This window comes from Podarcis raffonei, chromosome 4 (assembly GCF_027172205.1).
Source record: "Podarcis raffonei isolate rPodRaf1 chromosome 4, rPodRaf1.pri, whole genome shotgun sequence".
NCBI classification, from domain to species: Eukaryota; Metazoa; Chordata; class Lepidosauria; order Squamata; family Lacertidae; genus Podarcis; species Podarcis raffonei.
Genome location: NC_070605.1, coordinates 60,605,055 through 60,629,378, shown reverse-complemented (window position 1 = coordinate 60,629,378; position 24,324 = coordinate 60,605,055). Strand labels below are relative to the sequence as shown.

General features: G+C 40.5%; 2 protein-coding genes across 9 annotated transcripts in view; both read left to right on the top strand.

Annotated features, from left to right (window-relative positions):
- LANCL3 (LanC like family member 3) overlaps positions 1 to 24,324 on the top strand; it is a 186,058-nt gene that overhangs the window by 139,677 nt on the left and 22,057 nt on the right. The gene's annotated exons all lie outside the window — the stretch shown is intronic.
- The window catches only part of SYTL5 (synaptotagmin like 5), a 79,602-nt gene that overhangs the window by 33,995 nt on the left and 21,283 nt on the right, over positions 1 to 24,324 (top strand). For all 7 annotated transcript variants that reach the window (XM_053386933.1, XM_053386929.1, XM_053386928.1 and 4 more), the window contains exons 3-7: positions 4,259 to 4,471; positions 11,560 to 11,675; positions 13,419 to 13,554; positions 14,968 to 15,069; positions 17,462 to 17,609. In XM_053386933.1, the coding sequence (XP_053242908.1) occupies positions 4,259 to 4,471; positions 11,560 to 11,675; positions 13,419 to 13,554; positions 14,968 to 15,069; positions 17,462 to 17,609 (715 nt within the window). The remainder of the gene's footprint in view (positions 1 to 4,258; positions 4,472 to 11,559; positions 11,676 to 13,418; positions 13,555 to 14,967; positions 15,070 to 17,461; positions 17,610 to 24,324) is intronic.

Sequence of the window (24,324 nt, the reverse complement as noted above, 5' to 3'; positions counted from 1 at the left end):
TGAAGCGGGGCATTTTATTTGTTTGTCTACATTTGTGTCCTTACCGTTCTCTAAGGGCCTTTCATTTGCGTTCCTGGGGCTCCTGCATAATTCCTTCTAGTTCTTGGCTAGGTCCAGATTTTTTTATTTAATTAAAACAATCATACCACTTGGTTGTTTTAAAAACTTCAAAACAGTTACCGTATTTTTTGCTCCACAACACTCACTTTTTTCCTTCTAGAAAGTAAGGGGAAATGTCTGTGCGTGTTATGGAACGAATGCCTACGGATGGCGGGGGGATCTGCTGCAGTCGTGAGCAGAGGATCCATGGTTCCCCTTCCTTCCCTCCTCCACGGCTCGCTTTGCTCGCTTTGAAACAGCAAAGCGGGAGAAGAGCCACTGAGTGGGGAAAAGAGAGGGACAGAGAGCCTGGTTATAAAGCACGGATCCACATGGATTCTCAGGATTTTTGCACTGGGTCACCCCAAATTCACCATCAGATCACATAGCATGTCCATGGCTACAGCTTGCACCAAAAAAATCACACACCCACTGTTGCCTGGGGCCGCAGTGGTGCAAAAACGTGGTTACAAAGCATAGATCCACATGGATCCTCAGGATTTTTGCATTGGGCTACCCCAAACTTACCATCAGATCACATGTCTGTGGCCACAGCATGAACCACAAAAATCATACATCCACTGTTTCGTTTAGAATATTTTTTTTCTTGTTTTCCTCCTCTAAAAACTATGTGCGTGTTATGGTCGGGTGCGTGTTATAGAGCGAAAAATACGGTAGCTAAGATCTGCTTAGCTTTAGAGAGAGGAGCCTAGAACAAGTACCTTCAGACCATTATCTGGTAATTCATAAAGCTTTGCACTAGTTTTTCCCCAGGTTTTTTTGGGGGGGGGTGGTATGGAAGTTTTTATAGGAACACAGAAATGGAAAGCAGAAAGGGGAAAAGTTGGCATGCAGCTTATTTATTTTGGCAGTTTTTGCCACCCAGGAAGGTTTTCTGTCATAACTCTTTGCAGGCAGGCAGGCAGTTCCCAAATTGTTAACCTTTTGTCCTTAAAACCTGCCTGATTTCCAGCCTTTATTTCTTAAGTTTGTATCCAAAGTGCCGTTTGCAAAGCTACGTGCTGTGGGACATATTAAGTCTTACTTGTGATCACATGAAGTCTCCCTGCCCATGGCACCCATTAAACCTCTCCTAAAATTCAGAGGCCCTTCAGAAATAAGAAGTTGTTCATGAGCAGTCTGTGAAGGTTATGACCTGTTAGTTTCCAGCACATGGTCTCAAAGGTATCTGGATTCTGGACATCCATGACAGATGGCCGTCCAACCTCTGCTTAAAAACCTCCAATAAAGGAGAGTCCACAGCCTTCTGAGGGAGTCCGTTCTACTGTCAAACAGCTCCTACCATTAGAAAGTTCTTCTTGATGTTTAGTCAAAATCTCATTTTTTTCATAATGCCGGTCTGCCAGATTTGGTAGAATCAAAATAACGGCAAAGGATTGATCCAGACAGAAACTTGTATAAATGAGTGTGGAGAACATCAGAATAAGAATTATTCTATTATTATCCTAGCAGAGTTGCACTCTTATCCTTCTGAAGCAAGTGTCATGAATTTTTATAGCAGATAATCATTTTGATCATTTGGGGCTATCCGATCTCTAGAAGAGAAAAATGCATGTAATACAGTATTTCTCATTTCAAGTGTTTTGTGAGTCAGAAATTACTTTGCTCTTTGATCTACTGCGGCTTTGCAAGCTTTGAATAATTGTGTTGAGGAAAGTTGGCAAAGCTAAAGCCATATAATAATAATAAGCAGGCTGAAGACCCATACCAAACATGCATTAATGCGACATGCATTGAGACATTGAGCAAAACTGAACAGAGCTCTTTCTTTTACTTTAGGGCAATCCATTTATGGCACATTTTCCAGCCATGTTGTATATACATGATGTATTTGCATCATGCTTAGCATGTGTTGGTGGGACCACTGCTATGCTGCCAGAGAACAAATTGCCTTTGACTGTCATGTCCTGCCTTCACATGTGGGCTTAACCCCCTTACAAGAGGTGCATGATGTTATCTGTGCAACATGCTCTGGCAAATAATGAGCAACATAAATAAAAATGTAAAGTAAGCACAAATTTTGGTGAAGTCCTAGATCACAGGATAATATAGTCCATATTTAAATGCCCTTCATATTCAGCAGTGGATGCTTCCCTTAGCTCCAGTGAATTATGATGATTGCTGAAGAAAGGGATGCAGTAGAACATTATTTTATGAAAATAAAACTCTCTTTTAAGGACTGGAATTGCAGTCTCTACACTGCAAGGACCATAGTAGCATAAATTGTGCCCTACGGTTATATGCTGAGCAGCTCTGTAAGGGCTGACTGTTCATTTCATTTTCTTAAGTACACACACAAAAATTTTCATTAATAATCTGTTGCTTTAGTAATGAAGAGCTTAATATAATGTATTGCATTTAATTTCAGAAATTTGACAAAAGGCTTGGATTAAAACGAGGCCAGCATGTTCTTAATGAGCACTGATATTTCATCACCTAGAGCTTTTGTTTTATACCCTGACTTAATTTAATAGTTCATAACATGCCCTTTCTCCCCTAGTGCCAGATAGATTGTTATCATTTGGGGATTATCTTTAGCCTTTGTCCTTTAATTTTCTTCTTTTCCTTTTCACCAGATTGTTAAAGTGTGTGTGGTTAAGTCTGCAGCCAGAGACAAGGGAGAAACAGAACTCGGCCTGCAGCACAAGGGATGGAAGGTTAAACCTTCCCCTCCTCCATATTGCAGTCCCATCAAATCACTTTTCAGAGCTTTTATTCCCCACAGGATAGAAGCAGTGGATAGTTAAACTACAGAACTCTCTCCCACAGGAGGCCATGATGGCCACCAACTTGGAAGTTGTGGAGAATGTCAAGATTTTTGAGTGACGCTATGAAATTACATCACCATAGGTCCTAAGAGCCGTCTTTGTACCTCTTGATGTCTGGACAGTTTTATCCTAAAGTATCTCCCACTGTGGTTCATAAACTGTGTTGCGTTCTGATCCATGTATATGATGTACTTTTCATGCCAATAAAGGAGATTGATCGATTGATTGAACTGTCATCTTTATCTCACAAAAATCCTGTGGTCATTACATCTTAGGAACAGAGTCCAAGAGATAAGAAACTGCCCAAGGTTAGGCACTGAATCTTGCAGACTCTGATAAAAGTGAGTTAATATCCCAGCCTAGTATCCATACTAGAGAGTAAGGTTAATATTTTCTCCCAATGTATCATTGCACCCAAAGGATGGAGAAGGTAGGACATTTATCTTCATAACTGAGTGTGAAAGCTGCTTGTGTTTCAGAGTCATTTTATGTATGTTCTATGGATAATTTGCTTCTACTTCAGCCAGAAATTGTTTTAGTAGATTTGATATTTTAAAAAGTAGATTAAGAGCATTAGGCAGAGTGAGGCTTCTGCCTCAGGTGACTTATGTTGGAGGGCCAGGGAGTGGTGGCAAGGCTATGCTGCAGCAATGAACCCTCTAAGTTCGCCTGGATGCTGTTCACATTGCTAGTGCTGAAGTAAGATTCAACTGCCAGTCTGTTCTACTTACGTATGTAGAATGAAGGGTTTCGTTTTGTATTTCAGCTGAAGCCACACAATGTTTTGGTCTAGTCCTGAGCAAAGTACATACATACATACATACATACATACATACATCGTGCTCAAGGCAGCTTACAACATGAAAAAATTACATAATTGCAAACGTAACAAAAGTAGTCATAAACAATAAATAAAAACATCAAAAAGTATACAACAAAATTAAACAATTTTCACATAAATCATACGATCTAAAATAAAGATACAAAAATAAAATCAATAGCAGCAATAATTCCTCTGTCAACAAAACTCCTAAACCAGAGCTTTCCAAACTGTGTGTTGTGACATGTTACTTTGTCGGCTGCAGTGTGTAGATGTGTCATGCAAATGTTCCCCGCACTCCTCCCAGGACTGGAAAGGGGTTAGTTTAATCTCTGGTTTGCTAGTAAAACTGAATTACTGTGTTGCAAAATGATGCATATCTAAAAATTGTATCATCAACATGAAAAGTTTGGAAAGCCGTGCCCTAAATAATTCCAAAGTTGTAATCAGAAATTATTTTGCTGGCTCTGTCACACATACAAGCCACTAGAATTTAGGTGAATACTTCAAGCCACTTTTCTTAACTTAAGTTTGTTGTGTTTCTTTCCAGAAAACTGAAGAATGAGTTACTGGAAGCCAAAAAGAAAGGTGGACGGCGTTACCAGGAAGACGACAGCAGGGTCTGCATTCGGTGTCGAAAGAATTTGGGCTTAATCTTTGATAGAGGGGATCTCTGCCAAGCATGCGGACTCAGAGTTTGCAACAAATGTCGTGTTGTGGGAATTGGTGGCAACTGGAAATGCACAGTGTGCGATAAGATTGCGTAAGTTTTGTTCTTGGACACACTTGGATGTCAACTCACATTTTCTGATCTCCAGTTACGATGCCTTTGACAAGCAGTATGAACATCCAGGTGATGGGCTGATAAAGGCATGTTTGATCTTAATTTGAGCTAGAGAGACTCTTAAAGCGTCTCCTGCTGAATGAGGGTTCTCTCCTACTAGTATCTTCACTTGAACCCACCCTCTCCAGCTATTGTTGTTGTTTCAGATGTTTCTGGATTTTAATCCCCATTGTCATTGACCATGTTGACTGGGGCTGATGGGAGTTCCCCACCCCTGCACTAAAGTATAGTGTGTACGTTTGTTCTGTGCATTGAACTTATTCTGCCACTCTGCTAAAGGGAACGTCACACTTACATATAGCTTCCACAGCTCAAATGTTATAAAAATTAATTTCAAAACTTAATTGCAGCAAGGTCTTGAAGTGTTTCGCCTTGTCCTGATCCAAGTCTCTATCAGCAATACCAATGCTGAGACCTTTTCAACAGGAAGTGAATTTAAGGCAACATTTACATCCCTTGATTTTCTCCAGAGCTGGTGCCATTAAAGCTAGTACCAATAGTACCTATTTATTTTATTTTAAAGTGCTTAGTCTGCCCTGGGATATTCCGTCTTCTAGGACATCTAACAGACAAATAAATACATAAAATGTATGTATTTATCTATTTCATGTGGTACTCTTGTTTCTCATACACGTTAAGGTGATGTGCCTCATAAGTAATAAATTAAAGATATAGACAGTAAAAACAGACAGTAAAAGCATTAAAGTAACCATGGTTGTTTGCATTCCTAAAAACAACCAAAAATTTTAAAGGCCTGGTAAAAGTATTTATTTATTCAAATATTAATAGACAGCGATTTCTATTTTATTTCATTGAAAGGTATTCAGCTAGTACCAACAAGGCGTAAGAGTTTGTGCCATGACAGCCTCCCTAGAGTTATAGCCAAGAGGGGCCCCTTCCTGGTTACCACCTTCTTTACCTCTGAAGGTTGGGGTACCTGGAGAAGGGCCTCCAGCAATGAGGTTAAAGGCCCACTGCCTGATAGATAGATAATTTATTACGGTCAAAGACCAGCTCGCCTAACACAATATAAACAGCATTCATAAAGATAAAATATACAATTATGTATATGTAGATTATCTTAGCCCCACCTACAATTACCCATAGGTACATGTAACATAACTTGCTAACCAGCACTCTGGGCTCCTGTGCAAGATTTCTACTTTTGTAAGCTAGCAGCTCAGGATAGTGCTGATGTGTCTCACAGATGCTTTAGTTAGTGACATCCTTTTACCAGTTAGGGATATTTGCTGTCTGCTGTGCTATCCAATGATGTCATCATGCATACTTAATATAAGGAGGTGTTTTATTTCTTTATTGCTTTCTATTACATTTAAATCCCTCCTTTCTTCCAAGGAACTCAAGGTGTTGTACATGGCCCTCCCCATACTCATTTTATCCTCACAACAACTCATGGAGTAGGTTAGACTGAGAGATTGCGATTGATCCAAGGGGAAGCAGTGAGTCTTTGTCTCCTGGGTCCTTATTATTGCTTTAAAGGTTAGCTCATGCTTCCTTAATAGTTTGCATGTGGAAGTGCCTTTTTGTGCTTAATGTCACTATGGAAAGATGAAGAGAGGATTGTTGGTAAATATTGGCTTGAGGAAACTAGCATTTTTAAGGACATTGTGGCCCTGCTGTAGGCCATGGTAGCAATCAGGGAGGTAGCTCTTGTAGAAGGGCATAATGGCTGCCCAGGACCACGAAAAAAGGTCAAAGCAAATTCAGCACAAATTACATGAGTGTGATGAACAAATTGAGCTGCTTGTTAGGCAGCTCTTGAGAATAAAGAGCTCCCTGAATTTCAGAACATGCAGCAGTAAAATTATATCACAAAGCACTTTACTAAGCAATGTAGGCTGGGAATTAAATGCAAAATAATGGGTTTGGGGTGGGGAGAATCCCAAGCATCTTTTAACAGAAGAGGGAAAGATGAAAGAGAAAATACTGAGTTTTTCTTAAGGAACAGGTCTCCATTGTACTTTGCATGCATGAAAAAATTAAAATAAGCACTTGTCTTTCTAGAATGCTTTCCCACTTCCTGCACATAATTTCATTTTAGCTGGTGAAGGGCAAAGCACAGGGTTTTCTTTTTAAGTTAACTGAGTTGCATGGCGATTGTGAAATGTAGCATAAAGACTTAAACACAGCTGCAATTAAACCGCTTATGTGGGAGTTGTATAGGTACCGTATTTTTCGCTCTATAACACGCACCTGACCATAACACGCACATCGTTTTTAGAGGAGGAAAACAAGGGAAAAAACATTCTGAATGAAACAGTGGATGTATCATTTTTGTGCTTCATGCTGTGGCCACAGACATGTGATCTGATGGTGAATTTGGGGTGACCCAATGCAAAAATCCTGAGAATTCCTGTGGATCCATGCTTTGTAACCACGTTTTTGCACCATTGCAGCCCCAGGCAACAGTGGGTGCGTGATTTTTTTGGTGCAGGCTGTAGCCATGGACATGCTATGTGATCTGATGGTGAATTTGGGGTGACCCAATGCAAAAATCCTGAGAATTCCTGTGGATCCATGCTTTGTAACCACATTTTTGCACCATTGCAGCCCCAGGCAACAGTGGGTGCGTGATTTTTCTGGTGCAGGCTGTAGCCATGGACATGCTATGTGATCTGATGGTGAATTTGGGGTGACCGAATGCAAAGATCCTGAGGATCCCTGTGGATCCATGCTTTGTAACCACATTTTTGCACCATTGCAGCCCCAGGCAACAGTGGGTGCGTGATTTTTTTGGTGCAGGCTGTAGCCATGGACATGCTATGTGATCTGATGGTGAATTTGGGGTGACCCAATGCAAAAATCCTGAGAATTCCTGTGGATCCATGCTTTGTAACCACGTTTTTGCACCATTGCAGCCCCAGGCAACAGTGGGTGCGTGATTTTTTTGGTGCAGGCTGTAGCCATGGACATGCTATGTGATCTGATGGTGAATTTGGGGTGACCCAATGCAAAGATCCTGAGGATCCATGTAGATCTATGCTTTGTAACCACATTTTAAATGGGGAGCGAAGGAAAAACAAAGAAGGGACATGAGGTGGTGTGCAGAGAAGCAGCTGGCTAAGAATGCAGGAGAGGGATTTAACGGGAGGGAGAAAAGAAAGGCAAACGTTTCCCCCCACCCAAGCCAGCCATCTCTCTCTCTCTCTCTCTCTCTCTCTCTCTCTCTCTCCCTCCCACCCTCTCTCTCTCTCCCTCTCCCCCAGCAGCACCGGAGCACAGAGAGGAAATAGAAGGAACACAGTCTGCTTTCCTCTCTGCTTGCCTGGAGGGGAGGGGCTTTCCCTGCTCTTTGTTCCGTTTCAGCAAACACAGCAAGGAAACAGAGGAGGGTGGGCAGTAAGACCCTGAGGCAGAATGCAGGAAAGCAGCCACTTCCTCTTCAGATTTCCCTTCTCCGTGAAGCGCGATTTGATTTTTGCCTGATTTTTCGGCTCCAGGGACCACACATTCGCTCAATAACACGCACAGACATTTCCCCTTCCTTTTTAGGAGAAAAAATCTGCGTGTTATAGAGGGAAAAATACGGTATATGCTCTCAAAACTCTATTCATGAAGTGTCCTGCATTCAGCGACAGTAGTTTTCAAATGTAAGTTTCAAACTTTAGAAGAACATTTTCTGTATTGTTGAGGAACTCCTAACTATCAGAATCTCAGCACTTTGCCAAAGATCTGCAGCATATTCTAGGGACCAAATTGGACCTTTACCGCTCCTCTGTATGAACTGAGTGGGTTCTAAAGTATATGTAACACTCTCCTTGGCAATGCACTGCAGGGGGAACATGGGAAGTGACCTCACACTGAATCAAACCATGGATCCATCTAGCTCAGTGTTGTTTACACTGACAGACAGTGGCTCTCCAGGATTTCAGACAGATGATTGGGATTAAACTTGAGGCTTTCTGCATGTAAAGCAGTTTCTCAGGCTATGGCCTTTTCCCAATTTATAAGCCAATCATATCTCAGGTATAGGTGTCTTTCATCACAGTTCTTGTCATTGAGAAAGTTGTAAGTTCCTCAGCACACAGGAGCGATGAACACACATCTAGTTAGGATGCCGTAGGAATGGTGGTGGTAGATCGGTGAATTCTAAGTCCAGATTTATCACAATTACATAGAAATTAGAGGATCCAGTTAAAAAGCCTCCAGTTAAAAAGCCTTGGATATCCCTGTAGCCTCCCCACCCCCAAATGCCACAGTATTTTTTCCAGTTCATTTGAGGGAGAGGCTGTAGGAAAGTAACCTTGCAAAGGTCTATCTTTGAGAGCCCTTCGGCACTCAGTATAAACCTTCTGCTTGTACATGATTGGGCAGCTCCAGTATTAAAACACACAAAGGTCTGCTGCCATTTAGTTTGGCACAAAGCAATAGTAAGTGGATAAGTGTTTCATATCTAATACATTCACATTATTACTGATGTTAGAGTACCTCAGCATTTGCATTTATTATACAATTTTAGCAAGTTGAGTAAATTTTCTAGACCAACAGAAGACAGTGAGCAGAACAGTCAGCCTGAGTTGCTATCATTATAAAGGAGCAGCCTAAGATGTGGGTGGAGGTTTGTGTACTTGCAAACAAATTAAAATTTGGGTTCTATTCTAGTCGAATGGCTCTCTCTATTTTGTGGAGAGTGCTAATTATACTAGACAGTTGCCACATTCAATAAGACTGCAAGACATAAATATGGCTTTAGGCAGTCGATTGGAATGAAGCAATGATGATTCAGAATGCAGCTATATAGATTGTGTAATTCTAGTTTTCACAGCTCAAACATTTCTCTTTCTTTGCAGTGTTAAGTTGTTATGATGTTCATGGACATCCTGGATTCTGCAAGTTATTAATCAAAGAATAATATAGATAGCACAGTTGATCACCACATGAGAGCAAAGGTTTCAGCCTCTTGGTCAATCCATGAAAGCAAAGAGGTTTCTTTTGATATCATAAGCAGAGGGAAGGAGTGATGACACCTTTGCAAAAGCTCCCCTTCTCCCTCTGGTTGAGTGCCATTATTAGATCTCATAGAAGTTTCGGGAAATGAGATGAAGTGCTCCTTTATTCTTCGTATATAAGACTCTCTAGTAAGGGCACCGAGTGGGGAGGGGGTCCCTTTTCAAAGGATAAAGAGACTTTATTTTTGCTCCCCGGGGCAGCACTGGGGAATGGAACTATCTTTGCTCAGTAGTGTCTACAGCTGGTGAATGAATTATAGCTTGGGCCCTTACTAAAAGTGATGGACCTGAGCATACCTTGAAACTGCAAACCTCTTCTAGTTTCTTGTGTATGTTGAACCCATTCAGAACGGGCAGCAGTTATACCTGAAAATGCCTCGTATCCAGAATGAAACCTGAGCACACCTGATCTCCTGGCTGCTAGTCTGCTATGGTTGGACTACAAAGGCTGCTACATTCCCAGGACAATCAACATCCTGGAGATTAATAGTTTTGATAAGATCGTTTGTTAGCAACTTTACTCAGGTGTCTAAACATTTGTTATCAAAGGGAAATGAAGTTTCAGAACACTGCTCTGTGGGTCAACTGAAAAGGTGTCTTTGCAGAACAAAAGTGAGCAGAAGGAAATGGAAACGTTCAAAGGGTAGTAAGAACAGTTTTCAGAATACCGTAGCTTCTTGTATTCTACCTGTGTCTATCTTGATATCAAAGGGCTTGTTTTTATTCTCTGTTAGCTTAACCTTCCCTAGGCAGGGTAATACCCATGACTTTTGAACCTATTTGTGTATATCTTTTGTTTTAAATTAATGCAGTTATCTGTGACTAATATCATTCAATCCTGGAACTGAGCAACAACGCTCCCTGCCAGATAGAATTGGTCTTAGAGACTGTATCATTGGGCAACTGCTGAGGCCCCCACACACGTAGGGACTCCACTTCCAGCCCTGCCACTGCAACTTCTCCTTGCTGATAAATCATGTTCACTTGATCCTGCCCGTACACTGAGGTCCAGTGCCGAGGGCCTTCTGGCGGTTCCCTCATTGCGAGAAGCAAAGCTACAGGGAACCAGGCAGAGGGCCTTCTCAGTAGTGGCGCCCACCCTGTGGAACGCCCTCCCATCAGATGTCAAAGCAATCAACAATTACCTGACATTCAGAAGACATCTTAAGGCAGCCCTGTTCAGGGAAGTTTTTAATGTGTGATTTTAGTGTATTTTTGGTCTCTGTGGAAGCCGCCCAGAGTGGCTGGGGAAACCCAGCCAGATGGGCGGGGTACAAATAATTATTATCCTCTCTGAGCATGCAAACAATGACTAGAGTCAGAAGATTGCAGCATCCTCCAAATTGCCTTGCCCATGCCTTCTGAGAGGTTGTGTGGATTGGGCCTAGAGGGAGAAGGCAAGCACAATGGTGGCTGTGGCAAGGTCTAATGTCATATTTGTATAAATCTTCATAGAGGTTTAATTCTGTCCTCAACAAAATTTAAGAAGGGTGGGAACTGAATTGGGACTTAGAAATTGAAGAAGAGGCATGGAACAGACTGTGAACAAAAATGCCATACAAATCCTTATTGGCAACAAGCAGAGAATGAGCCTTTAAAATTTTGCTTGGCTGGAACTTAACACCTAGATACCTAGCCTATATAAAACTGAACTGTTCTCTTAGGTTTGCATTTTGTTAACTTGGCTCTTTTTGTGCTTTTCCTTCTTCTTTTTTAGTTCATCATTTATCTATAAGGGATCACATGTTGTGGAAATGTGTATACATTATTAAAAGGAGATTAAATATGAGCTCTAATTCCTTTGCCTGTTTTGTAGCCAATAGATTTCTAAGGGCTAAACATAGGTAAATGTTCGGCTAAATATACTTTGAGCTGTTACCCTTGTCTGACCTTATCATGTAGGCCCAGTTCCTTATTTAATTTTCTGCTAATGTTCTCTAAAGCAATATATATTTCTTGTGTGGATGGAGTTAATCAGAGTACTTGTTTACATTGATTGGATCAGATTGTGCCATTTTCCTTTCTCTTCTCATTCAGGCAGCTTAGGATAGTTACAGGTGAATGGTTTTTTGAAGAGAGAGCAAAGCGCTTCAAACAATCCACCCTCCTTGGAAGTGATGTCGTTAGAAGGTCTATCCAACGCAAACCCCCAGGTAAAAATAACAGTATTGAAACTTTTTTTAATACAATGGAAACCCCTTGGTCCCTTATCCAAGAGACTACTCTGGCCCACACCTACTTTGTTTTAGCAGCACTAGAACATAAAAGACTCCCACACTACTCAGTCAAAAATATTTATATGCCACAATCCTGTCCTACTGAAACCAGTGAGTTGTGTGGGCTCAGGAGTGCTGCCATGGTTTACAGCAAAGTATAGACCCTCTCATCATATGCTACACTTGCAGGGGTTTTTCCTTTTCATGCCTGTGCACATGGGTTCCATGTGCAAGCACAGGATTTCCTCTTGTAGCAGAGAATATTGCCTCCAGCTCATTATAGTATTCAGACTCAGAGGTCTCAAGAGCTTTCCTTTATACACTGAACTATGTATAATACTGTAAGGAGGATTATCATGCCATTGGACAGCTTTCACCTGCCTGTTATTTCCCAGCTTTTTTGAACTACAACTATACAGCTGGAGGGCACTAGGTTGGTGAAAGCTGGCATAGAGATGTAATGCAGCTAATTCTGCATGCATACATTATGAATGATGCAAGATGGGATTGTCATAATGCATGCTGGTGGCCCTGCTAGGTGTGTAAAACACTCTAGTCTGAACAGTTGCAATTCTCGTAGTTCTGTTCTATAGAAAACACAGTTGTTGCAAGGGGTGTGTGTGTGTGTGTGTGTGTTCAGCTTTGTAATGAGAGTAATGCTTTTTATCTTTTGAATGTCTAAAATCTTGGTAATATGTCTACTAGGGTATATTGAATTCCCCTAGTAGGAGTTATTTATTTAACAAACTGTATATACTGCTTGATTCTAAGAAAACCTTTAAGGCATACTTACTACCTATCAGAGGGACGCGGGTGGCGCTGTGGGTTAAACCACAGAGACTAGGACTTGCTGATCAGAAGGTCGGCAGTTCGAATCCCTGCGACGGGGTGAGCTCCCGTTGCTCGGTCCCTGCTCCTGCCAACCTAGCAGTTCGAAAGCGCATCAAAGTGCAAGTAGATAAATAGGTACCGCTCTGGTGGGAAGGTAAACGGCATTTCCGTGCGCTGCTCTGGTTTGCCAGAAGTAGCTTAGTCATGCTGGCCACATGACCTGGAAGCTGTACGCTGGCTCCCTCAGCCAATAAAGCAAGATGAGCGCCGCAACCCCAGAATCGGTCATGACTGGACCTAATGGTCAGGGGTCCCTTTCCCTTACTACCTATCAGAGATGTGGTAGCATCTACATTAGCAGGAGGTTGAACTGGACGACCTCTGAAGTACCTTCTAACCTTATGATTCTGTGACCAGTTTCTTCTTCTTCTTTTAAGTTCTCTTGTTCTCTGGTTCTCTTGTTCATGTCAATATTTTTTTTTTAAAATCTGCTATTCCTGTTTGTGTTTTCCTTCTTGTTGTGTGATTTCTACCACCCCTCTCGTTATTTGCTCATGTTAGTTGCATTGGGCACTTTGTTTGAAACAAAGCTGTGAGATAAAAAAAGATTAGAGGATAGGGAAGTAGTCAGTGAGTGAGAACAAAACTCTGGATTTATGGGCCATTGGCCTTATCCATATGCTCTTACGTTCTTCAGTTGTGGATGCTTCTGTACTTGGAGACCATGTTCAAATGAATGGTGTGTTGGTGTTTCACTTTGGACAGCTGGTTTAAACTTCTTATTAAATCAGTGGGAAACTTGCCTTTGATCCCCTTTATTATTTTAAAAGTGCCTTTTTTCTTTTTAAGATCCTTCCTCTGAAGCTACAGGAGGAAAACTCAAAGATCAGTCTCCAGAGAGTTCAGAGGAGACTTCAAAGCAAGATGTGCTTGCTTCCTTTTCAAGTGGGGCAAAGTCAGTCTTCAGTGGGCACAGAAATATTGGGTAAGGCAACAGTTTATAATCTGAATGCTGAAGTGGATTTCTGTTTAGATTCACTCCAGAGCATTCCATCATTTGGACCCGATGACTGAGACCTTTTTCTTTCAGCAAGGATTTGTTGTTTGCTTCATTTATATTTGAAACATTTAAAGGATGTGTGGTTCCTAACTGGATTCTCCTTTGATAAGAGATTCTGAAGCAGCCTATGGAGGGGCTCCCTTTTGTGTGGTGTTTGTGGCTTCCTCGGATAACTTTCTTGACGTTCAAACAAAATGTTTCTTCCATCTTCCTGACTAGAACCACAAGGTGGTATTTGCTATGCATTGTAAAAGGGGCTTCCCCCTCTCCCTCAAAATAACAGAACTTGGGATTAGTCAGTGAAACTAATTGACCGGAAATTGATAACCACCCAAAGGAAGTACGTCTTCACACAGTGTGTGGTAAATTTGAGGGGTACACTGCCATGAGCTACAGTGGTGGCCTGGCCTCTAGCTTAAAGGAAATTAGACAAATTCAAGATGGTTGTATACCAGATCCTTGTTCAAAGGTAGCATAATTCTGAATGCTGGTTGCTAGGGAACTGTGTCCTGCTTCTTGGCTTCCCGGGGGCATTTGGTCGGTCACTGTGGGAGACAGGATGCTGAACTAGATAGGCCCTTAGCCTGATGCAGCAGGGTTCTTATGTCCTTAAAATATTGAAGATCCAGTAATGTCCTAATGACAACACTGAATCCACTTGCCTTCTTTTCTGCTACTGCTAAGAAATGTGTGCAACAGCAAATGGGGCACTGGTGCAAGAAACAGACGGTGCAAATTTAGGTTGTGTGTGAGTTTCTCATTGCACCATATAGTGCTTATTGCAAAATAAAAATAAAAATGGAAAGGCCTTAGAAAATATTTAACAGGGCTGGTAGTTAATAAATATTTTTATGAGTGAATGGGAACCCTTACAGCCCCTTCTCAAAGCCAAAACATAACGGAAGACACAGGATAATTACTACTGTTCCTTCTTCGTTTTGTACAGTTGAAGCACACAAATCCCTGAGATTCTGCTTTTGGGGATAAAGGCCAAACCCAGTAGAGTGTAAATATTAAATGATGCTTTACTTTTGAAAAATTGCAATACTTTAGAAAAATTACTTGTCTTTCATGTTATCTCTATTATAGCAGAAAATTGCACAGTGCTACAGTTTAGATACATTCTTTCATTAACTTTCACCTTTGTCACAATATCTAAACTTGTTTTTGAATCTTGATTTGAAACAAAATGCAACAAGCTTACATGAAAATATACCATGGCGTACAGTTCTCATGAACATTTTAAACAGAAAAAAGGAAAACTTATGTATAATCGCTATATGGGTCCTGTATTTTGATTGATGTCTCCCTGGTTGCCTTGACCTTTCTATTGAACAGAGCTTTATTCAAGGCTAAAGGAGAAATCGCAGTTGTGAAGGCAGAAGATGGAAGAAGCATCAGCTCAGATGTTGATGTCCAGAGTATAAATAGTGCTGATAGGTAAGAGAAATGGTATGACCTTTGTACGGTTGAACTTAATTTCTCCACTGGCTTCAGAAACTGATACAGATATTGAAATTACTGTAGTCCTTCTTTCGTCTTCTTTTTGCTGAAGCCACTCTGACTTAAGGTTCTCTGATGCTCATTTTCTACATGCACACATTTTTCTGGCAAGTTGTAAAGCAAGGTGTGGTCTTGTGTCAATTTTGTTTGCTGGTGGTTAGAGGGGGAGGTGGTACTGAGCCCTAGTAGTCAGTCAGCTGCACTCATCATCCCCAGCCAGCTCAGCCAGCAGCCAAGGATGATGGGAGTTGTAGTAGAACATCTGTGGACCCAAGTTTGAAGAACATGGCACTAAAGAATACAAGCTGTCATTGTAAGTGATCCTGTTTGCCATCTCACTACTTCCCTAAGAAGTCTTTATGGGGTAGGCGGGGGGGTTGATGGTTGTTCACAGCAGTAAATTAGAATGTGATATGGCATAATCAGCCAAGCAAAAATGTAATTTGGGTGTCATTTCTAGTATATGAATGGAATTACAAAAAAAAAAAGCAGAAAGGTTGCTTAGACAGTGAAGTGATGTGTTTTTAAGTTAAAATGTCAGTTGCATTTAAAAGTAAAGTTATTCTATTATACAGCTTTTTATTCAATTTCCTGGCAAATGAGGATGGATTCCTTGATGAATGCCAAATTTAAAATTCCCATTGCTGAATTTTGAAAAGATACTGGCTTTCTCAAACCTTAGTATTATTGAACGGAAGGATAGTAGTGTTCTGAAATGTGCGTGTTTTGAAATGTCACAAAAATCAAATTGGGGAAGCATTGGAATGCAGTTCAGGTCAGGAATCAACAGCTTGAGACAAATAAGGCAAATTGGAGCATTGCTGCTCTTGAGCAGACAGGGCAGACAGATGGAGGTATTTAGAGCAGCTGAACAGTGTGGTGAAATCTCAAATGTCTGTGGAATGGCAAGTGTCCCTGGAGCATTCTGTGAACAATGTCAGAACCATCATGCCACACCATGTGGCCAACATGCCAGACTGCTGCACGATGGGCATGTTCCACTGAAGGCCTGTTTATCAGCCGTAACTAATTCCAAGTGTCCAAAAGAGTAGAACTGCATGTTGCAGATAGATTGTGTGTGTGTGTAGCGAAAATGCAATAGCTGCTTTACCCCTAGGAAAAGCAATTATGGAGCAGGCTTTTGGAGCAGAGAAGCTATGAAAGAGGAAGGACAACAGTGCTTATCACTTCTTCGGTGGGCCTCTTCTCCACTCCAGATCCACACACACAGAGCTAATCGTCAGTTGTAAAAACATCTGATGTGGGCAAAAGTTCAAGTGCCTCTTTCGCCTGGGGTCTTCTGTTCCAAACAGAAGGGAACAGATAGCAGGAGGCCACTTACTTTCCCCTACTTGTGACATATGCAATACCAAGGGTCAGCAAACTTTTTCAGCAGGGGGCCAGTCCACTGTCTCTCAGACCTTGTGGGGTGCTGGATTATATATTTTGTTTGCGGGGGGGGGGTGAACGAATTCCTATGCCCCACAAATAACCCAGATATGCATTTTAAATAAAAGCACACATTCTACTTGTGTAAAAACACGCTGATTCCCGGACCGTCTGCAGGCCAGATTTAGAAGGTGATTGGGCCAGATCCGGCCCCCGGGCCTTAGTTTGCCTACCCATGCACAATACATTTCATTCTGTGGGTGAGAGCTACCAGTCTCACCCTGAGATTTTTCTGCAAAAATGGGAATAAAATGCTGGTGGGGGAAAAACAGAAGAGAAACAACAGCAAAGCAGCAAAGAAACAGAAACATCTTCCTCCAGGAAGGCAGAGCTTATATGAGTTCCAATATTTAACTAAATAATTGGAATGTCATTGTGTGACTCTGTTAAACACAGAGATGTTCTGAGCCAATTTTGTGAAGCCTGAAACTACTATCTCCTTTATAAACTAAAGATTAGATGCTTAATTGGCCCTGGAGTGATTCTTCTCTGGAAAAAAAAAATACTGACTAGAAGCCAAAGAACGACGGTTTAAGAAAGGTGATGAATGACGAATTCAGTTTATGGGGGTGGGACAGGTAACATTACATGGCTGGGTAGCAATTTCAGTGGATTTGTTCTTTATAATGTCTGAAAGGCCTAACTGGATCTGCTAAGAGGCATGTGGGATGAAGCTCAAGAGATGGTAAACTGAAATTACCTTGTGCAAACTCAGTTCCTGAATGCTACTTATATTATTGCCTTGGAGTGCACTTCTGATTTCAGAGCTGAGTTCTTTGTGGAAGATCTGAAGCTCACCCTTTATGTTATGAAGTAGTGTACCTTTCTGATGCAGTATTAGCTGTCCTAAGAGGATAGATTTTTGGCACTCTTTCCTTAGGGTGAGCACCTATTCTCTCAATATGGAGGAACTGCCTGCTGGGCTGAAAGGAGCAGTTTGTGCCGCTAACCGAAGCAATTCTTCTACTCCAGTCCATCCAAGGTCACCAGCACTGAGTACACGCAGCATGACTGTAGATTATGGCAGAGTAAGTTGACTAATTCCCAAATTGTTCTCTTTAGACTTTACTGCCTCCAAAGAGGTTTAAAAAAGAGACCGTTGAAACATGAGTCGAATTTTCATTCAGGAAAAACTCAAATCTATGCTCCTTCTGAATGTTTGCTAGTCAGGGCCCTTTTTGTATACAGAAATTCCCTGCCAGTAGAAAACCAGATATTTGGGAGAAGGAATCTAAACTAGCTTTCTCCCTGACATGCTAAGTTTCTGTGTGCCGGTGTCTTACATACGGAGGAGCATTCAAGCATGTGAGCTCTCCATCGTAGTCAGCACTGGCACAGGTTAACTCCCTCAGTGAGAAACAGTCACAACCCACATGTGCTAAAGGGAACATTGAGCCTTTCATGGGAAAATGCTGTTAGTAATTGAAATCCAGTGATGAGAACAAGTCTCTAATCTTAATGAGGAGTGAACATGGAGTTATCCCGTGTTGTTTTCACAACCACCTTGCTTGATTGTTGAGAGACTTGTGACCTGCCTAAGGCCACCCAGTAAGTTGTATGGATGAGCAAGGATTTGAACTTGGGTCTCCCTGGTTAAAATTTAACCACCTGCCTACTACACTTCATTGATTTAACCATTATGTTGGCTTCTATCAAACTCAGTGGCAAAACCCACATTGACTTTAATAGGACAGAATAATAACCCAAATCTCTTAAATTTTACATTAGACTTGGGGATCAGACTACTACCGAGTTCATTTGGGCAGCAGGTATTCATTCATTCACCTTTGCTGGCAGGAGTCCCCTGGGAGGATGATGTGCCAATTTAAGTTCAGGCAATACAGAAAAACACATAGAAAGTAATGCAAGCAATTATCACTTTCTGCCATGCCCCCGCTTTAGTAATGTCTGAAGCCTCTCTTTTCATAGTTGTTTTTTAAGACCAGTGTGAATTAGGACATTAGTCCATTCACAGCAAAAGAAAACAAAGGTGTCCTGCCTAAGGTTATCCAGAACCAAATGCAGTACAATGAGGATAGTTCAGTGACTTTTGAAACAGAGTACTGATCCAATCATGCCGGGGTGGAAGGTAGCATTCAGGTTTTTAAAAAAATACATAAATCAGGGAGAGACTTGGTGGCTTTTGTCCCATGGCTTACCTCCCTGCAGACCCTCCTCCCCCATTTTCTCTCAGCCAGGTCACTTCTCGTATTCAAATTCTAGTAGGAAGAAAATTGCCTATTGTGAGGGTTCAAATCCTTTTACTCACACATTCCTGCCTTGAAAATTGGATCCTGTGTCCCCCATTTCAATGTGACTGGGCAGTGCTATGACGCGTTTGACCCACTGGAATTTTTTTGGAAAATCACTTGAGTTCACTGAATGAATCTGTATTTGTGGGGAGGTTTTGACAACAGCCGACACTAAATCTAAAGATTAAACTTTTGGTCATTTACTAACCATGAATGGTCAAAACTAATTTGTTTTTTTTTTAATAATATTTTTATTAAACAATTTTTATATTCATACAAACAAAACATACATAAACAAACAAAAGACAGAAACAAAACAAGAAACAAATACCATTTCATGTCCTAATTTCTTAAACCTTTCTTCTTCGACTTCCTCATGCCTCCCGTTTCTGTATTCCAAATTCTAATCAATTGTTCAGCAAATCTTCCCTTATTTTGCTATAAATTTAAGCTAATCATCCTTATTCTCCTTGTCTTAACCATTACTAATAGTAACCTTTTACTTCAGTCCAACATCATTCTAACTGTCATTAATTTTGTAATATTTCTTTAAATAGTCCTTAAACTTTTTCCATTCTTCTTCCGCCGCTTCTTTTCCCTGGTTTCGGATTCTGCTCGTCATTTCTGCCAAGCCCATGTAGTCCATCACCTTCATCTGCCATTCTTCCAGTGTGGGTAGATCCTGTGTCTTCCAGTACTTTGCAATGAGTATTCTAGCTGCTGTTGTAGCATACATAAAAAAAGTTATATCTGTCTTTAACACCCCTTGGCCGACAATGCCCAAGAGAAAGGCCTCTGGTTTCTCGGGAAAGGTATATTTAAATACCTTTTTCAGTTCATTATAAATCATTTCCCAGAATGCCTTAATCTTCGGGCACGTCCACCAGAGGTGAAAAAATGTACCTTCCTTTTCCTTACATTTCCAACATTTATTGTCAGGCAAGTGGTAGATCTTTGCAAGCTTGACTGGGGTTATGTACCACCTATAAATCATTTTCATTATATTTTCTCTTAAGGCATTACATGCCGTAAATTTCATCCCGGTGGTCCACAACTTTTCCCAGTCAGCAAACAAAATATTATGACCAATGTCCTGAGCCCATTTAATCATAGTTGATTTAACCGTTTCATCTTGTGTATTCCATTTCAGCAGCAAGTTATACATTTTTGACAAATTCTTAGTACTGGATTCTAACAGTTCAGTCTCTAATTTTGATTTTTCCACCTGGAAGCCAATTTTACTGTCCATTTTAAACACTTCATTTATTTGATGATAGTGCAACCAATCTCTCACCTTCCCTTTTAATTTCTCAAAACTCTGCAATCTCAATTTGTCCCCTTCCTTTTCCAGAATTTCCCAATATCTTGGCCATTTCGACTCCATATTTAACTTTTTAACTGCCTTAGCTTCCATTGGCGACAACCACCTTGGAGTTTTGTTTTCCAGCAAATCTTTATATCTAACCCAGACATTTAATAGTGCTTTTCTGACAATATGGTTTTTAAAACTTTTGTGTGCTTTAACCTTGTCATACCACAGATATGCATGCCACCCAAAAATATTGTTAAAACCTTCCAAATCCAAAATGTCTGTGTTTTCAAGAAGCAGCCAATCTTTTAGCCAGCAGAAAGCTGCCGCTTCATAGTACAATTTAAAGTCTGGCAGGGCAAACCCCCCTCTTTCCTTTGAATCCGTTAATATCTTAAATTTTATTCTGGGCTTCTTGCCCTGCCAGACAAATTTAGATATATCTTTCTGCCACTTCTTGAAACAGTCCATTTTATCCATTATTTGTAATGCTTGAAACAAAAACAACATTCTTGGCAATACATTCATTTTTATAACTGCAATTCGACCTAACAAGGAAAGCTTCAAGTTTGACCAGATCTCCAGATCTTTTTTCACTTCTGTCCAAGTTTTTTCATAATTGTCTTTAAATAAATTCACATTCTTAGCTGTCATATTCACACCCAAGTATTTCACTTTTTTAACCACAGTCAACCCCGTCTCATTCTGAAACCTTTCTTTTTCAATCTGTGTTAAATTTTTCTCCAATACCTTAGTCTTTAACTTATTCAATTTAAATCCTGCCATTTGACCAAACTCTTGAATTATTTCCAAAACTCTTTTCGTACTAGCTTCTGGCTCTTGTAAAGTAAGTACTAGGTCATCTGCAAATGCTCTCAGTTTGTATTGTTTAGCTCCGACCTGAACCCCTTTAACCAACTGGTCCTTCCTAATCATATTAAGCAAAACCTCCAGGACCGATATAAAAAGTAATGGGGAGATAGGGCACCCCTGACGTGTCCCTTTTTCAATCTTGAACTCTTCTGTTACCACATTATTTACAATTAATTTTGCTTTCTGTTCAGAGTATAATGCACCTATACCATTTTCAAACCCTTGGCCTACCCCCATCCCCCGGAGGTTCTTCAACATAAAACTCCAAGATATATTGTCAAAGGCTTTCTCGGCGTCCACAAATATCAAAACAGCCTTAGTATTTATATTCACTTCCAGCTTCTCCAAAATGTCAATTATATTCCTTACATTATCCGACAAATGCCTTTTCGGGAGAAAGCCCGCTTGGTCCCCATGAATCTCCTCCATCAAAACTCTTTTCAGTCTCTTTGCTAAAACATCAGCAAAGATTTTGTAATCCACATTTAGTAACGAGATGGGTCGGTAGTTCTTAAGTTGGGTCTTTTCAGTCTCTGTCTTTGGTATAATTGTAATATATGCCTCCCTCCACGTGTTTGGTGCCCTTCTCCCCTCAATGATCTCATTGCAGACTTCCTTCAAAGGTTGTATAAGCCCTTCCTTCAAAACTTTGTAATATTTGGAAGTCAATCCATCCGGTCCAGGTGATTTGCCCAACGTCGTGTTTTGAATGGCATCTTCTATTTCCTGTGCTGATATCTCCTGATTCAAAATTGTCTTACTTTCCTGCGAAATCTTTTTCAGCCCATTTTTCTCGAGGAATTGTTGTATATCTGTTTCTTTCTGCGGCCCTTGTGTATACAGTTGTCTAAAGTAGCTCTGAAAACAGTTCCTAATTTCCACTGGGTTGCAAATGTTCTTTCCCTCCACTTCTAAATTTGTTACCGTGTTGAGTTTTTGTCTCTTCTTTATTTGCCAAGCCAATAACTTGCCACATTTATCTGCAGATTCAAAAGTCTTTTGTCTCATTTGTTTAATTTTCCATTCTATTTCTTGATTCATCAGTTCCATATATTGTGTTTGGTACAGTTTGATTTCTCTTAAAATCTCTTGCGATTTTGGCTTCAGTCTTAATTTCCTTTCCCCTTCTTTTATCTTTTCCAAAATTTTCTCTTTCCTCTCGTTTTGCTTTCTTTTCTTTAATGTATTTTGTTGAATCAAAAACCCTCTCATCACGGCTTTACTTGCGTCCCATACTATTCTTTTTTCTACTTTAGTCCTTAAATTAATTTCGAAATAGTCTTTCAGAGTTTTTTGGGCCTTTTTACAGATCTCCTCGTCTCTAAATAAAGTGTCATTCATTCTCCATCTGAAGGAACCAGTTGTTGTTTGCTTCATCACCATCTTTACTGCGTTATGGTCGGAGAGAGTTTTTGGGCAGATTTCCACTTTCTTTATATTCGACGCCATACTGCTAGTCACCCAAATTTGGTCAATCCGAGTCCATGTCATTTTGGCTTCAGAAAAGAAGGTTCCCTCTCTCTCTAATGGGTGTTTTGTTCTCCAAATGTCAATCAAGTCCATATTGTCAGTCATTTCAAAAAAAGTTTTTGGTAGTCTTCCATCTTTTGTAACTACCTGTCTTTGTGCTTTATCCATATTTGTTGAAACTACTCCATTCATATCCCCCATCATGATTAATTTATAATCCATATAGTCCATTAAAGTCTCATGCAACTTCTTAAAAAATTCTGCTTTCCCTTCATTTGGTGCATATATTCCCACTATCAAAAATTTTTCTCCTTGGAATTGAATTTCAATTGCCAAATATCTTCCTTGATCATCTTTAAAGATTTGTTTCGGTTGCAGATTTTCCTTTGCGTAGATCACCACTCCTCTCTTTTTTACTCTGTCTGAAGATGTAAATTCTTGTCCCAGTCTCTTATTTATTAACAATTTTCTGTGTGCTCTTGTCACATGAGTCTCTTGTAGGCAAATCAAGTCCAATTGGTCTTTCTTTAGAGCATGAAATATATTTTTCCTTTTTCGGGGATTATTTAGACCGTTACAATTCCAGGTTAGAAGTTGCAAAGCCATGATGGGGTTACTTGCTTCCTCCTACAGCTCCCAGTTGTTGTTCGTCTTTTGTCGGTGGTTCTGTGTCAGTATTTAGTGATCCCTTGCTTGAAGGGTGTCCTTCTCCTGGATAGGTCTCTTTCTGTAGGTCTTCTTCGTGTTCTCCCAGGAACTTGTCTTTATCACTCGCTGTTTTTATTCTTCTTTTCTTCCCCTTGTATTTAAAAGACAGGCCTTGGGGAAACTCCCACCTGAATAGTATGTAGTTCCTTTTCAGCAGTGTCACCAAATCCTTGTAAGGACCTCTTGCATCCAAAATACTTTTGGGAATATCTTTAAAGATCTCAATATAAAAATCTTCAATTCGAAGGGTTGTTTGGTAGTGCAGGTTCAATATTTTATCTCTCTCTTCCTTGGATCTTAAAGTTATCAGGCAATCTCTGGGTCTATTCTTTCTCTGCCTTGTTCCCAACCTAAATGCACTCTCTATCTTGAACTCTTCTTCTTTCAGCTCCTGCTTCCAAAAGTCAGAAAACTCTTTTGTCAGGTAATCCACCAAGTTATCTCCTTCCTTTTCCGGCACAAGTCTGATCCTTAAATTCTTCTCCTTGCGTTGCATATCCTGCATAGAAAGTGCCAGTTCATACTCATCTAATTTCCTGTACACCGGTGGAAATTTTTCCTCAGCAGCAGTAGCAATTTCCTTAGCTTCTTCAGCTATCTTTCGTGTTGTGGATGAATCTTCCAATAGTTTCCCAATTGCTTCTGCATTAGAGTTCACTTTGTTCCCGAGGTCAGTTATACTTTTAGTATTTAAATCAATTTTCCCAGAGATTTCTTCAATTTTCTTATTTGTTTCAGCACCTTGCTTCTTTAGTTCCTCTAAAGAATCATTTATTTTCCCCAATGCCTTTGCAAACGCTTCTTCAGAAGACATTATTTTCACTTTTGCCTTTGTGACAGCTGCAGTTCCCGAGGCCCCTGATACAGAGGCCCTTCTTTGCATAGAAAGATCGGCTTTGTATTGTCTACCAGATCTCAAAGTTGTTTCTTGTAAGTCTTCTTTCTGTTTACCATCTGCCATAACAAAGTCCTTCACTCAAGGTCATTCCCACACTCTTGAGCCGTCAGAAAAAAAAAGTTCTCAGGTTTTAAATTCCACTTGTTGCTGAAACTGTTCACAAATCCTCTAGAGGGCGTAAAGTCAGTTCTTAAACTTCAAGTTGTTCCCACACCGTCCAAAAGGCAAAAGCC